At 44.9% G+C, this 16,802-nt stretch overlaps 1 protein-coding gene across 2 annotated transcripts in view; it reads left to right on the top strand.

The window, feature by feature from the left end:
- Slip1 (SLo interacting protein 1) overlaps positions 1-16,802 on the top strand; it is a 146,653-nt gene that overhangs the window by 127,139 nt on the left and 2,712 nt on the right. The window contains exons 2-9 of one of the 2 annotated variants that reach the window (XM_077638937.1): positions 8,624-8,904; positions 10,776-10,860; positions 10,966-11,061; positions 11,603-11,665; positions 12,241-12,339; positions 12,511-12,579; positions 14,388-14,501; positions 16,150-16,518. In XM_077638937.1, coding sequence (XP_077495063.1) covers positions 8,624-8,904; positions 10,776-10,860; positions 10,966-11,061; positions 11,603-11,665; positions 12,241-12,339; positions 12,511-12,579; positions 14,388-14,501; positions 16,150-16,518 — 1,176 coding nt within the window. The remainder of the gene's footprint in view (positions 1-8,623; positions 8,905-10,775; positions 10,861-10,965; positions 11,062-11,602; positions 11,666-12,240; positions 12,340-12,510; positions 12,580-14,387; positions 14,502-16,149; positions 16,519-16,802) is intronic. The other variant, XM_077638938.1, reaches the window with a different exon arrangement.

The raw sequence follows: 16,802 nt of genomic DNA on the forward strand, positions 1-16,802 counted from the left end.
TATATATATATATATATATATATATATATATATATATATATTCAATTTCTGCGCTTCTCGCGATCGGCTCTCTGAAACATGCCGCCTGGACTTCCTTTCAACCGAAATGCTTGACAGTTCTCAAGCTTATCTTAATTTTAGCCTACCATGGACAGTATCTGCAGCTCTTTACGCGTGCCAGGGCCGTAATTATCGTGCCTCCCCTTATCACAATCGCCAGCGCATGGACACCGACCGACTACCAGCCAATCACAAACCAGTTTTTAGCGCAAGTTGTCAGTATCGCACTCATCATTAGCTGACTCCAACTCTACGGCTACCACACCACTGCACAGATTTTGGTAGTTTGAAAAGATGCAGAACGGTACAGTATACCGCTGCTTAGCACACTTCGCTGACAAAAGCGCCCAAGCCGCTTTGTCAGCTCGCGCTAATTATCATAATCCTTTTGTTACCTCCAACTTTGACGCATGCGCCCTTTTCTTACTAAGGCGTCCCTCATTACAACACATGCTTCCCGTCTTCAGAAACTTTTCAAAGAAAGCTTCCCGGCGTTGTGTCTTCCGAGCGAGAGTCACTTCCTTCCTGTCATCCACTTCCGGCAGGCGGGCGAGCCTTTTGCAAGCACGCAACCTGACGCGTTCGGGTTTTAGGACCCGCCGCGGTGGCTCAGTGGTTAGCGCGTTCGGCTACTGATCCGGAGTTCCCGTGTTCGAACCCGACCGCGGCGGCTGCGTTTTTATCGAGGAAAAACGCTAAGGCGCCCGTGTGCTGTGCGATGTAAGTGCACGTTAAAGATCCCCAGGTGGTCGAAATTATTCCGGAGCCCTCCACTACGGCACCTCTTTCTTCCTATCTTCTTTCACTTCCTCCTTTATTCCTTCCCTTACGGCGCGGTTCAGGCGTCCGCCAATATATAAGACAGATACCGCGCCATTTCCTTTCCCCAAAACCAATTATTATTATTATTATTATTATTATTATTATTATTATTATTATTATTATTATTATTATTATTATTATTCGGGTTTTGGGAGAGGAGGAGACATCACGCACACGTATAATCCTGTCGCTTCTTCCCAGCGGCAGTCTTAACGAGGCTTGATATAACTAGGGGTTGTTGGACTCTTATTTTTTATCTTTTAAATATTCACTGGACGTTTCTTGTTCATTTGAGAACGAACTTTTCAATTTTTCGCTGCATTATTATTTTCCACCGAAGAATTACTGTTTGTTTTCTTTTGGTGATATGCGGAGCAGCTCTGTGCGTTCATAAACTGCTCAAAACTCAGGTCCAAGCACCCACGCACGCACTCACAGATACACACTGCAGTTGCTGCACAAATTAGAGTAAAAATTCGTAAGTAATCCCGCAGCATAAAACTTCACAAATTCGCGATTCAACATTGGTACTTTCTCGTTATCACGCGTTCGCTATGCGGAATACACGAGTACACTTTCTTTCGCCAGCGTAGATCTACACAGTAACTGAGCTTACATGTTTCCACATCCTGTATTTGTACGTTGTGTATATTTTTGCTATACCCCTATCCTTTCTTAGTATTGCTGTCCTTTCTTTTCCCCTGTATTTTTATTCCCTCTAGCCGCAGTTCAGGTTTCGATGGCAGATGCCGCGGCAAGCAACATATTTTCCCTTCATTCTTAACATTATTAATAAATAGCCACTAACAACAAATTGAGCTCACACTGCCGTACGTGCATGCTTTCTCACGCCTGCGGTGGCGCTCATTAAGCTAGCACAAAAAGTATGGAAATTTAGTGCTGCGTACCAGTCTTTCTCTAAGCTGCAGCGGAAGAACAGCTAAGGTAAAGACTGAACTTATACTACGACATACACTGTGTTGTGCCCTGGACCGCCTCGACCCTCGCCCATTAACATAGCAAAAGATCCTCGGTCCGTGGCCACAGCAGTCGACTGCCCTCAAGGCATACAAGGCACTCTTTGCCTACTTGAGAGCAACTGGATTGAGTGACAAACTGTGACAGCGTTGTGCGTGTGTGTGTTATACCTTTTTTCCCTTCTCTCTTCCTCCTTTTAGTCTCCTAATCCATCTTCCCCAGTGCAGGGTAGCCAACCGGAACCCCTTTCTGGTTAACATCCCTGCCTTTCCCTCCTCCTCTTTATCTACCTATCTAGACTACGAGCAAATTGCGACACTGGAGTCGTCAAATGCAGATATATGAGCATTGGAATGGTTTCCTGCCTGATTCTAGGCGTGCGCTCGCAGATTTCCGAAGACTACTAATTCGTTTCCCCCTAATTTTTTTTTTGTGCCCGGTGTTTCTTTTTCTCACTTCGCCTCTTTTTATTATTTTTGTAATTTTTTTTCGCTTTCGCACTGCGTGGCGCTGTGATTTCGTAGCCTCGATGGCGAGCCATAACTCATTTTGCACAAAGGATGCGTCGGGAGTGCGGTCGGCTGTGAGAATCCATTAAGGCTTTCACTGCGCCCTAATTAGCCCCTTCGGCGTTCATCATCTCTACCCGGGCGAAACTTGACCCTTAATGGATGTTCGCTGTCTCCTGACCCCCTTCCCTTTTCTCCCGTTTTTTTTTTATTTATTTCATTTACGCCCGAGTGTCATGGCGAGGCTTTGAAGGCAAAAAACGCACAAAATTAGGCTAACACGTTGAACAGTAAGGGCCTCCGTTGTTCTTTGTGATGCAAAGCTGTCCGAGATCACTCGCGAGCAAAGGTTCCCTAGAGGGCTGCTGTCCTCGTTGGCCTCAGTAACTTTCGGCTCTGGTACTAACTTTCCATCCAGGTCAGAGCGCCATCAAGAAATATGGGATAATGGTCTTTGAAATATCGAGTGCTCGGTTGCAGGTTCTAGCCCTCGGGGCGAACACAAGTCAGAGGAAAAACCGAAGGAAAATAGATGTGTGTGATTGAGTCACTCTGATGTGTACGATGTACAGATTTGCAATTGTGAGTGCTATTATTAAAAATGTTCACATAACATAGAAAACTTAGGTGATTGTACATTTTTTCTTCCCAATTTAATAAAGCCCATATAAAACTACTTGTATTGTTCGATGTTGTCTCGGACAGTTTTCTTCAATGAACCTGTGCTGCTCAAAGGTTTCCCTGCGTTGAGCTGATGGTTGGAAGAGTTGAAAAAATCTTGAACAACTCCTTATAATAATAATTGGTTTTTTGGGGGGGAAAGGAAATGGCGCAGTATCTGTCTCATATATCTTTGGACACCTGAACCGCGCCGTAAGGGAAGGGATAAAGGAGGGAGTGAAAGAAGAAAGGAAGAATAGGTGCCGTAGTGGAGGGCTCCGGCATAATTTCGACCACCTGGGGATCTTTAACGTGCACTGAACAACTCCTTAATTTCTATTTTCCCGACTCTTAAGAGTAATTCACCTATCGGAAACTCTCTATGCAGCAAAGCCAAACAATATTCGAAAGGTTTCTTTTTTAATGTGTTACTCCTTTGTAGTCGCATCCTTTCCACGCCTGTTCCGTCGTCCAGACGAAATATGAGAAGGAAAAAGAGGCTATGCGACAAAGTATTCATGCACAGAAAAGAATGCGACGTGATTCGACGCCAGCCCAGACGTTCACGCATTCCGTATGCCTAGTCGCATATATATATTATAAGTAATTTTCTTTAAACCGATTGATTGGCACTACAAATAAAAAAAAGATTAAAAACATTCCCCTATGCCTCTTGGTTTCCGTGACTGTTGGCTTCCTTAATATGTTTGTCAAACGAGCCCCTCATTTCCTTTACCTTGTATGCTATATATATATATATATATATATATATATATATATATATATATATGTGAAGGGAGCTAACAGCCACCGAAACCAAGGTGCACCACAGGGGAATGTTTTTTTTTTTGCGAACACTCTCAAGGTTCGCTTATACCCAATGAACATAAATACCCACGAGAGCAGCAGATTGGACAGCCGTCGCAGTAGCTCAGTTGGTAAGAGCACCGGACTAAGTTTTATTATCCCACTAACAAGCACAACACATAAAAAAATTAAACATTCCTCTATGCACCTTGGGTTTGGTGAGTGCTCTCTTCATATATATATATATATATATATATATATATATATATATATATATATATATATATATATATTCTGTAATGGGTTTTAGGAAAGAAGAAAGGAATGATATAAGAAACAACCATAAGAAAGTGCTACAACGGAGCTCAGTGGAGTCAGCACCGTTCAGTAGGAGTACAAAAAACTGCATTTCTTGTTCTTCATGCAAGGCGAACTTCGAAACAGGAGAACATTTTTTAAAAATCTGCTTTCCTATTCCCCCTGCCATCTTTGTGCGTGCAAGTACATCCTGAGCAGTGGTCATGGTGCATCACTGATCTTCTACCGCGTCTTGCTTTTCATACATTACTATACATTTAGAAATTTAGAGCTGGTATTTTATTTTTAAACGCTGACATCAGTACTGCTTTCTTTTTTCTTATCCGTGCTCAGAGAGGTTCAGAGTTCAGAGTTTCCTTCCGCTTTATAATACCATTCCTGAACGCCGACTCTTATTGGGTTCTTAAAGCTTTCTCCGCTTTCGACGGTGCCTCTCTTTTAAAATCAAGTGCTTTACCGTATTTTTATATTTAACTTCCCTATTTCAGTCGCTGTGGCAAAGATGGCGCGATTACAACGCCATCTGTTGACGGCCGCCATTTGTCTCTCCTCCCCCCCCCCCCTCCTCACCCTTTTCCGTCTCGCGCATTCAATATAGAAAGGCGTTTGTTTCAAAGTTCCACGCTGTGGCTTGGCATTGCTGGGTTCAACTGTTTGACTGGCTGCGTCCGTTGTTTTTGCTTTGTTTCCAAAGATGTTGTTTGTTTTGGAAGCGCGCTCACGAAAACAAAACTTGCGCTCTCGACCCGCACGCACACAGTCGGTGCTGCCTCTGCTCTGTGCCCGCCTCAGCAACTTGGAAAAGAATCGCCGTGCAACCGTACTGCCTAGTTTTGCAGAGGAGAATCCACGAAGGGGCAGCGCTTCGGGAAACGAATTTTAGTCGGTACCGGCCTACCTTTGCTTTCGTGAAAGACATGAGAGCGCAAAAATGGCAACACGGACGAGAAAGGGAACAGGACGAGCGCTGCACTTTCAACGTGCAGAGCTCGTCCAGTTCCTTTACTCGTCCGTGTTGCCATTTTTTGCGCTCTCATGTCTTTCACGAATAACATGAGAGCGCAAAAATGGCAACACGGACGAGAAAGGGAACAGGACGAGCGCTGCACTTTCAACGTGCAGAGCTCGTCCAGTTCCTTTACTCGTCCGTGTTGCCATTTTTTGCGCTCTCATGTCTTTCACGAATAACATGAGAGCGCAAAAATGGCAACACGGACGAGTAAGGGAACAGGACGAGCGCTGCACTTTCAACGTGCAGAGCTCGTCCAGTTCCTTTACTCGTCCGTGTTGCCATTTTTTGCGCTCTCATGTCTTTCACGAATAACATGAGAGCGCAAAAATGGCAACACGGACGAGTAAGGGAACAGGACGAGCGCTGCACTTTCAACGTGCAGCGCTCGTCCAGTTCCTTTACTCGTCCGTGTTGCCATTTTTTGCGCTCTCATGTCTTTCACGAATAACATGAGAGCGCAAAAATGGCAACACGGACGAGTAAGGGAACAGGACGAGCGCTGCACTTTCAACGTGCAGAGCTCGTCCAGTTCCTTTACTCGTCCGTGTTGCCATTTTTTGCGCTCTCATGTCTTTCACGAATAACATGAGAGCGCAAAAATGGCAACACGGACGAGTAAGGGAACAGGACGAGCGCTGCACTTTCAACGTGCAGAGCTCGTCCAGTTCCTTTACTCGTCCGTGTTGCCATTTTTTGCGCTCTCATGTCTTTCACGAATAACACGAGAGCGCAAAAATGGCAACACGGACGAGTAAGGGAACAGGACGAGCGCTGCACTTTCAACGTGCAGAGCTCGTCCAGTTCCTTTACTCGTCCGTGTTGCCATTTTTTGCGCTCTCATGTCTTTCACGAATAACATGAGAGCGCAAAAATGGCAACACGGACGAGTAAGGGAACAGGACGAGCGCTGCACTTTCAACGTGCAGCGCTCGTCCAGTTCCTTTACTCGTCCGTGTTGCCATTTTTTGCGCTCTCATGTCTTTCACGAATAACATGAGAGCGCAAAAATGGCAACACGGACGAGTAAGGGAACAGGACGAGCGCTGCACTTTCAACGTGCAGAGCTCGTCCAGTTCCTTTACTCGTCCGTGTTGCCATTTTTTGCGCTCTCATGTCTTTCACGAATAACATGAGAGCGCAAAAATGGCAACACGGACGAGTAAGGGAACAGGACGAGCGCTGCACTTTCAACGTGCAGAGCTCGTCCAGTTCCTTTACTCGTCCGTGTTGCCATTTTTTGCGCTCTCATGTCTTTCACGAATAACATGAGAGCGCAAAAATGGCAACACGGACGAGTAAGGGAACAGGACGAGCGCTGCACTTTCAACGTGCAGCGCTCGTCCTGTTCTCTTACTCGTCCGTGTTGCCATTTTTGCTCTCTCATGTCTTTCACGAATAACATGAGAGCGCAAAAATGGCAACACGGACGAGAAAGGGAACAGGACGAGCGCTGCACTTTCAACGTGCAGAGCTCGTCCAGTTCCTTTACTCGTCCGTGTTGCCATTTTTTGCGCTCTCATGTCTTTCACGAATAACATGAGAGCGCAAAAATGGCAACACGGACGAGTAAGGGAACAGGACGAGCGCTGCACTTTCAACGTGCAGAGCTCGTCCAGTTCCTTTACTCGTCCGTGTTGCCATTTTTTGCGCTCTCATGTCTTTCACGAATAACATGAGAGCGCAAAAATGGCAACACGGACGAGTAAGGGAACAGGACGAGCGCTGCACTTTCAACGTGCAGCGCTCGTCCTGTTCTCTTACTCGTCCGTGTTGCCATTTTTGCTCTCTCATGTCTTTCACGAATACGCACCAACAAGCCCAGTTGCAAGTACTTCCTACCTTTGCTTCTTTTTTTTTATCATCATTATCATCATCATTTTATTTTGTGAAACCAACGCATCAAAACTTGCCAAATCATCAAATACATCAAAACTTGACCGTTCACTTACCCTCCCTTGCTTCGTTATTTCGCCTGTGTAATTTTGCTTGTTTGATTTCCTTACTTTGGCCAGACGTTCGTTGTCTTTTAGAAGCCCTACCGCTCTCTTACTTTGTCCCCTCTCTGTACGTCCTCCTCTCCCTCTCGCTCTAAGCACACGTGGAGCGTTAAGGCGGTGCACGTGGCTTGTCTACTTGCCGCTATGTGCAAAAAGCGGACGCAGCGATCCGCCCAAATGCGCCGAACCATATTCCATTTCGTTCGTCGAGTTTTTCTGCAGCGTGAGCGGGAACTGCGAGACAAAATATTATTTTTTTTCATTTCGGCGCATTATTTATCTTCGACTGAATAAATTGGCTGGCTTGAAGCTGCAAGTGGTGCATCTGCAAGCCTTTGTACAATGTTTCGTTTTTCTTACTTATTTATTTTATTCACTTCTTACCGACTCTCGCTTTGCCTTGTGCTTTCACCTCTGAACATTCTGCCGTGGTGAAAGAATTGCAAATTGAAAAGCAGTGCATATGGGCGAAAAGAAAAAAAAACGGTCAAACGTGGCTTCTTATTCGCTCTTTCCTTTTTCTTTAAATATTCAATTACATATTTTGTGGCGCAGATCTTCACACTTTAAACAACGCGCTAACTGCTAAAGTTTCGTTGGGGGGGTTCGTTAGGTGTGCTTCACTCTTAACATGGCTCCCTCTGTGCTGCTGCATTCGATCCAGAAACGTGGTTCCTGATTTGATCTTTCCTTTCTTTAAAAATATTCACTTTCACATTTTGTGCTGGTGACCTTCATGCTTCAGACAGCGCGCTAACTACTCAAGGTTGGTTAATGGGGGAGGGGGGGTTAGGTGTGCTTCGTTCTTAACATGGCTATCTCTGTGCTGTCGTATGCCAGTAATCCAGCGAAGTCTTCTTGCGTGTGCTAATTACCACTGTGCGAACACTTAATTTCTTAATTTTACAAACTGTTCGTAGAGTTACTTTGCAAATATCCTTGTAACCAAAGGAAGAGCACCCCGAAGATATGTACACTTCTTTATGAATCTTCGTTTATAAAAACATGTGTGGCCGATTGAATGGCTGATTGATTTACGGACTGCTCAAGGAACTTGTCGCTTCATTATCTTGGCAGGTTTTGCTATTTAGTTGACTAGACGCAGGTGAAATTATTGACTAATAGACAGATTATTAATGAAATGATCGATATAATCGTCTACGCGTTGGTTGACTCTCAACTGGAGTCACTGTTTCGAGCTTCAAATCGGAGGCACCCGCTGAAAATGTACTATGCTAGCATCCAATATTTTCTGAACATAAAATAATTTGTGGACAAAATCGGTTGTTAATCTTTCGGATGAGGGACTCTGCTCTTAGTTTGTGTACGTTGGCTTCGATTGTTACGTATTGCAAACGTGGGCATAGCAGAGGAAATATGTTGCAAACTACTTCATTAATACCTGCGTTGACTTTCGTAAATGTCAAAATTTTTACTCGTATTATTTGCTTTATTCGCAGGTGAATGGCCGCGACGTCTCCAATGCTACGCACGAAGAAGCCGTGGCTGCGTTCCGGGCCGCCACGGAGCCCATTGTGGTCGAGGTGTTGCGCAGGGAGCGCCGTAACGGAACCGGAAGTTCGTCGGATTTCGGAAGCGGAAGCAGCTGCGTTGGAAACCGGGCCAAACAAGCCGCACCGCCGCCCTCTTCCTTTTCGCAAGGCTGCATCGACGCGGCAGCGCAGACGGAGATCGCCTGGTGGGCCCCTCCCCCTTGGGAAGGATCCTTTCTCCCCAACGGGTGCGTGTACGCAGATACCGGTGACGTAGCTCCCGTTCGGCTTACGTAGCAGTGCAAGCACTGCATCGTCGATGACGCTTTTTTCAGATACACCGCCGCAAGTGGAGCCAATAATAATAATAATAATTGGTTTTTGGGGAAAGGAAATGGCGCAGTATCTGTCTCATATATCATTGGACACATGAACCACGCCGTAAGGGAAGGGACAAAGGAGGGAGTGAAAGAAGAAAGGAAGAAAGAGGTGCCGTAGTGGAGGGCTCCGGAATAATTTCGACCACCTGGGGATCTTTAACGTGCACTGACATCGCACAGCACACGGGTGCCTTTTGCCTCCATAAAAACGCAGCCGCCGCGGTCGGGTTCGAGCCGGGGAACTCCGGATCAGTAGCCGAGCGCCCTAACCACTGAGCCACAGCGGCGGGTGAAGCCAAAGAGCAGGATTTGTTGTTAGGCTAACGGTTCCACATTGAACAAGGAGGGCGCGTACGGGCAACGAAGAACTGTAGTCTTGCTTGCTTCCCGGTGTCATCCTAGTACCGATGGTTAAGACCATCGTTTAAAACAACAGCGGCAGTTAAACATTCGCCATTGTCAATGAAGATGTTCGCGATGGTCGTCAATGGCACCCACTAAATTATATGAAACCGCTGATTTTTCATTGCTTCACGTGCGAGAAAGTAAGGAGAAAGCAGCGCTAGCTTAAATACCTTACTTGTTCCCAGTCACATGGCAGACAGCTGAGGTACGCATGTAACAATGAAACTATGCTCCTGTGAAAGATTAAGTAGAGGCTGACAATTTCTTACGGATGGTATTTTGCTATGAGCTTATTCCTGGAGCACATGTTGGCGAGGCGTTGCAGACCGTGACGTACACTATCGCGTGGGCTTAAGAAAGGAAATAGGGAGTTAACATTGGAGCACAGCTAGTATGTAAGGCGGAGACCGGCCTAACAGAGGAGTGGGTGCGATCGCTGGCCCGCCGTTGAAGAAAAGTGACGTCATAGTGGTCATTCGAATAAGCCACTTCTAAAGGCTTCGGTAGAGTGACTGCATTCCAAGCTACGGCGGTTGCCGTGGCGTGGCTTATCCATCAAACTGCCGAAAGATGACATGCATCGGAATACCTAAGACGTGTCTGTGGTGCCGGCTCAGCGGGCTCAGTTGAATGAACTAAGGTGACACTAGCGAACACCAGCAAACTACACCACGCTAGGGAAGACTAGGGAACACTAGGAAACTAGCGGCCAACCAAAGTAGCGAGCCCGACGTTCTGAGGCGGGTACACTACTTTCTTCGTAATCTTAGAACGGAGCCCATGCTACACACCACCTGTTTACCTTGTTCTTGGCGCATGATGGCCTCAGTTGCCTATGTGCCATAGAACACAACACACACACACACACACACACACACACACACACACACACACACACACACACACACACACACACACACACACACACACACACACACACACACACACACACACACACACACACACACACACACACACACACACACACACACACACACACACACACACACACACACACACACACACACACACACACACACACACACACACACACACACACACACACACACACACACACACACACACACACACACACACACACACACACACACACACACACACACACACACACACACACACACACACACACACACACACACACACACACACACACACACAACTTGCTTACCTCATTTACAGTATGCGGCAATCAACATCAAAAAGGTTATTCTGCAAACAGATGTCGCCGAATCTCGCATTACACAGTGGTGAACCTTCTGCGAGTTGTTTGTTTTTCGGCTGAGCTTTTATTCTTCATCATTTTCTGATTCCAGATTAAGCATACCTCCGCCTCCAATGAGCCCTCCTAGCAGGAACGAAGATCCGGACGATGACGATGGTTACGATATTGAATATGAGGTACGTTATGCCAGGCTGCATTGAATAATTTTGCAGCAATCAACCATGAACCCGAGTGCTTCGAATTTTATTTCTATCTTTCGTGGTTGACCTCGTCAATTGCAGGAAGTGACGCTAATTAGGAACGGCAGTGACAAGCTTGGCCTGACACTCTGCTACGGTGACCCCGAAGAACAAGAAACAGAAATATATGTAGGAGAGGTAAGTTAGAAGTCCACGTGCTTACTGAATAACAAAGCCAGCTGACTGCCTGCTCAGAAGGCCTGCTAAAGAAAAAAAAAATATGCATCTCGAAAGTCCTCTTTAGATATTCAAATATCGGAGCGTTAACAGAATTATTTTGAAGAACTTGAAGAATATTTTGAAGAATATAGAAGGTTGAATAACTTAATTGTGGTCATGCTTTGAGACTGTTAGAATTATGTAGCAAAGCAGAAGATTGGACAAGTTGGCGGATATAGAATAGTGGCTTTGGCGAGTGTTCGTGGAGGTTGCCAACCTGCAGCTCAAGCAGCTGGCGGAGAAATGGTTTAAAATATACCACTTTTTTAAGCAAGTGAAACATGCACTGGCTTCACGTTCATGAAAACTGAATTATTTTGATGCAAGCAGCCTAACTGATCAATTAACTACTCGTAATGAAAAGACAAAACTTTTTGTAACAAGCACAGAACGAATAAACGCAAGTAAAAGTAATTGCTCTGCCTGACCTAAAATCGCAGTGTGACCGTATTTCTTTCAGATTGATCCAAGAAGTGTCGCCGCGAAAGATGGAAGGCTACAGGAAGGCGATCAAATCCTTCAGGTAAATAAGATACAAATAAAAACATTTATTCTGTGACGCATATGATGTGAGGAAAAGAAGGAAAATGTTAGTTACAGATTTAACACTAAGGTTAAAATTTCTGAACAAAATTAAATAGATTTGAATACTTACTTTACTCCTGTAATTGATATCTTTATACATCAATTGGCAGAGTTTGCAGAATTTCAATCGTCAGCAGTTTGGTGGAATGCAAGTAGGAAATTTTTTTCATTTGGTACAACTGGTCATGATTAGCGAAACAATATTGTCAAAGCCAAAATATAGTACAGTTCTCGACAAAAAAAAATAAAGCTATGATACAGCGTTTACAAAAATGACCGATATCACGAGCAGCACACTGCTGATCAGCAACTACGTCAATGGTTTGTTTGAGTACCATGCAAATGAACTATATTCGGATCTTTCATACTTGACTTCAGCTGTTTACTTGAAGCTGCCTTCAACGACTTGTTATGCACAGAATAAAAAGTCGGAGTGATACGGAAGACATATTTCCCCCTCATAATAAGTCCTACTTCAGTGCCTTATCTCTGCCTGTTCACATTTTTATGCAGGTTAATGGAACGGACGTGTTGGGTCGAGACCAAGCCATTGCACTTTTCTCCGAACAGAGGCCTGACTTCACGTTGCTTGTAGCAAGGACGCATGTTTCCGTGAGTAGTAGCATGTCTCGCATATCGTCAGTCGCAACGGTCATTTGGTGTTAAATGTGTGCGTTTATGAACTTAAGAGTGACTGATGATGTTCTATCAGGTCGCGTTTCCCGGTTTCCAGTTATCGACTGAATTTTGTTTATATTTGCATTTGTTGGTGTTTTCACGCAGGAAGCCTCCTCCACTAGCGAAGATCACTCAAATTTTTCTCTTCCACGTCGCCGTTACAGTTCGGTTCTGGTTTGTAATATTATTTGTTTCTTTATTTCTCAAAACGTTCCTATAGAGGTATTTCTATTTTACGTTCACTTTCTTGTTTTGCTTTCTTGTTTTTCTGTTAAAAAAGATTGGGCGCCATTGATTTCTTTCTCAGTCTGTTATATGTCCATTGCGGATGAGAGAATGATTCCGCGCTTTTAACTTCTCATTCTCAAGTCAGCTTTGATGCTGACGTTTATTCTTAATCCCTTGACATAAAGCAAGTGAACTCTAGGTTTTCACTGTGTGCGCATATCACATGACCGTTTCACAAACACAGTTTTCTTTTTATAATTTTCATTCACCTTCTTTTATTGGGAGTCCAGAACGAACAGAGATTGAATTGGGGCTGACACATAAATAAGTATGTAAAATGAAACACGTGTGTCCCTTCTCAAAGCAGGAAACATAAATAATGTTACGTGCTTATCATCGTTATGTTTCTGTTAATTACACAACTTCATAGGTCTGCTCTCGAGGCTAATTCCCTTCTTCCTGTTGGAATGCTCTCTCATATCAGATAGAGGGGTTTATCAGAAAAAAATGGCAGAGTGGTCCTAATGCAGGACTACAATCTACCCCGTTAATCAGCACTCTGCAAGGGAAGATGACAAGAGAGAAACTTAGGAAGGGTGACAATGGGCGTCAGCCCGAACATGACATAAACGTCGCGACGACGTGATACGTGCGATTAACAGACAAATCGTCTGTAATTATTGATAAAGCGCTTATAGCACTGCTTGCTAAGGGAAGTGTTATCGCCAGTACAAACAGGAACAGAACGTTAATGGTGGAATCGCTTAACAAAAACGCAAGTGGACGTTGATTACTATAAGGTGGTTTATGGTTTATAGGGGCTTGAAGTCCCAAAGTGACTCAGGCTATGAGGGACACCGTAGTGAACGGCTCCGAAAATATCGACCACCCGGGGTTGTTTAACGTGCACTGACATCGCACAGCACGCGGGCCTTTAGAATTTCGCCCCCATCGAAATTCGACCACCGCGGCGGCCGAGATCGAACTCGCGTCTTCCGGGTCAGCAGCCGAGCGCCATAGCCACTGAGCCAGCGCGGCGGGTTCCCGTGTTGTCTGGGTTGTTGTGCCAGCTTGAAAGATACTGCGGGGCATCATGTGGTCGGCGTGCTGGTGACAGCAATGAAACTACCACTTAACTTTTCCTGATACTTATGTATGTTTTTGAGTATCTTCGCAAGAAATAGGGGCATCCTCTTAACTAATCAACTGCCCTAAGCAATGAGAGTGAACCGCACTACGCTAGAAAATAAGGTGTGGCAACAAGGTACAGCCTTCGGTCCTCTAAACGCCTGTAAGTAAAGGAGCGATACCTCGAAATGAAAAATTGCGCCATTTAATCCAATAATACGCCACCTTACCATGCCCCTGGCTCCCGCAGTTTGTTAGTTTTATGCTTTGAATGCGTGCAACCCCTGCTCGACAGCCAACTAGCTCTGGCCTACACGTCAAGAATTCTGACATTTTACGGTTCAAACGGAATTTCGAAATGGAATTCGGTGCGTTTTTATCGTTTTTTTTTCGGTTAGAAACGAATGTCAAAACTTATATTTCGCGTTCTTTAAGGTTTTTTTTCTGTTTGAACCGAACAGATCAACCCCTACTGACACAGTCATGTGTACTGATATCTTCTGTGTGCAACTGCTGGCCTTGAAAGTGAATAATTACGTCTTGCATTGACCAGATAGATTTTTTTTTTTTGTGAATATAGTCAATGTGCAAATGTCAACTCTTATAGCGTTATTTTAAACATTTAGGAAGAAGATGAGGAGGAAGACGGAAATGACAAAGATGACGCGACGACAGCGAATAAGGCCGACGTGGCGCAACAAGCACCCTTCCAGGAAGAACTCTCTGAAACTGAAACACAGGTATGCGGCCACCTAGCAGAGAATATATGGCTGCATGGTTTTGGTTTTAAATAACTTGCCGAGGCTTTTTACTGAAATATGCACGGAAGCATTTCAAACAAAGTGCACGAAATATCGCCCATCTTTTTTCACGTTAAATGCACTGCAAGATGAGAAAAAATCTCAATACCGCCAAATAAACATTATTTATTCATCAACTGAACTCAGGAAGTAATCAAAACCTGCGGTGTACAGTTTTATTTATTCCCATGCAATAGCGGTCAGGCATTTTACATAATAAAAGCAAAAAATAGAGGTCGTAAGTGGGAAACTGACAGTAAAAAAAAAAGCGCACGAACTGTATGCAACACACCCGTATGTTGTTGCTATTAAGCTTCTAAATGTTTAATGTCTGAATTTCGAGTAGCGCATGTCTCTGTTTTTGTTCAAGCAATGAATTCAGCTATTTTAGGGTTAGGAATTAGCTCTCCATGCTGCTAAACACAATCAGAGGCAGAGCCCTCAGTATACTGCATTAGTATTTAACGTCACACATTTGGCTGGCTATGTCTGACAACGGAACAGAATGGATGGTTATATTAGAGTATTTTCCTTCTTTAACACTTTAGCAAAGTGAAGCAAGCCAAAAATAAGCCGACAGTTTTTCACTACATACCTTACAGTTTTTTTTTTTCAGAGTGTGCAGCTCTCTGTGGCTCATCATCAAATAGGTCTTCGCGAGAAATGTGAAATGCTCTGCATGTTTCATAGCTTCTGCGCCCAAGCCTGCATTGGCTGGCGTTTGAAGTGATCCTTGTTCTGTCAAAATATCTGAAACTGCTTGTGCTCGTTTTGCATCAGTTACTGGACACTAGAAATGCGGGTCCAAGATTCGTAGCTTTTACGAATAAAAATTAGTACGGCGCGCTCAAAACGTAACGTAATTAAAAAAAATGTCCGTCAGCGAATTTTCTTTTGTTATCGTGGGCTGCAATATTTTGGAGAATAAACAAATTACGCTAAGGTGAAAACTTTTTGCGGAAATTACGTGAGAAACAACTTTAAACCTAGAAATCCCGGAACAAAGTTAACAGATGTAGAATTCTTCAGTCAGAAATCTATGAGTACTTAGGCATCATGGACAACAAAGTCTGCAGATGCGAAATATAAACGATTACCTTTTTTAGAGCCTTCGAATGTTGCACAGAATAAGAGAAATATAAGACATGCAATAAGGAACACAAGAGCAGTACCATGATCATTATAACTCTTGCGTGTATTGCTTAAGGAAACCAGAAAGCGCAGGCTGAAATGCAACCACATGCATAGCAGCAGCGGCCCTCATAAGTCTTTTCACCTCCTCGTTAGAGCCTTGCTCTCTCTGCCACGAGTTTGAATTTCTGTCATCTTTGTAGGGTTCTTCCTTCTCTACTTCTCGCCTTGCTTCCACTTCCTGAAAGCTAAATTATTCCCTTTGTAATTTACTTTACTTCGGCGCGCCTTTTTTGTCCATCGACCAGCATAGGGTGAGGGGCGTGGAGGGTACAGCGGACAACGAACATCTACAAAAAAAGTGTTATGGCTGGCCCTAGTAAATGTTAATGGTCTCGGCAAGTTCATGACCAATAAGAAGTTAAGCCTATGCACGAAGAGCTTTCCAACTTCCCAGGTGGGCACGCCGCTGCCGGACAACGATCTCGAGATGAGCGTGCTGGCCAGCGAGTTCCAGAGGGTCATCCTGGACAAGAAGGCGGCGTCCGTGGAGCAGTGGCTGCACCAGGGTTCCTCTGGGCTCGCGGCGTCTCCGCAGAAGTGGGACGGCGCCGACAGCGGTTCAAGCGCGTACCACACTGGCGGCTCGTCATCCGCATCGCCGCCCACACTCGAGCTTGGCGGCCGGTCGGGTTCCCTGCTGTCGCTCACGGGTGCCCCGGCCACCACACCCACCCACTCACTGTTCCAGCCGATGACGCGCGCTCAAGCTCCTGCGGTATCTTCCGGCCACGGAACGGGGCCCACGGAGGACAAGTCAACGCAGGTATAGTGGCGCTTCTTGTGCGCAGTCGTTATTTGTGCACTATTATATGGAGCAATTAGTGCGTGGGGCATATGCGCCTGTGGAATGTTTTCGGTAGTTATATAACCTCCGTATTGCAGTGCTAGTACTCCATATTGCAGTGGTAGTAGCAAGCTCGTTTTTCTAGAGAAACCATTCGCTTAACTGCATGGTAACGGTCTTAGTCATTTAAAGAGAATTTCTTTGGTGGAGCAGGGTACGAACTATTCATTGAGTGAATATAAATAATTGAAGGAAGAAACCAC

Source organism: Amblyomma americanum, chromosome 10, assembly GCF_052857255.1.
Source record: "Amblyomma americanum isolate KBUSLIRL-KWMA chromosome 10, ASM5285725v1, whole genome shotgun sequence".
Taxonomy (NCBI): Eukaryota; Metazoa; Arthropoda; class Arachnida; order Ixodida; family Ixodidae; genus Amblyomma; species Amblyomma americanum.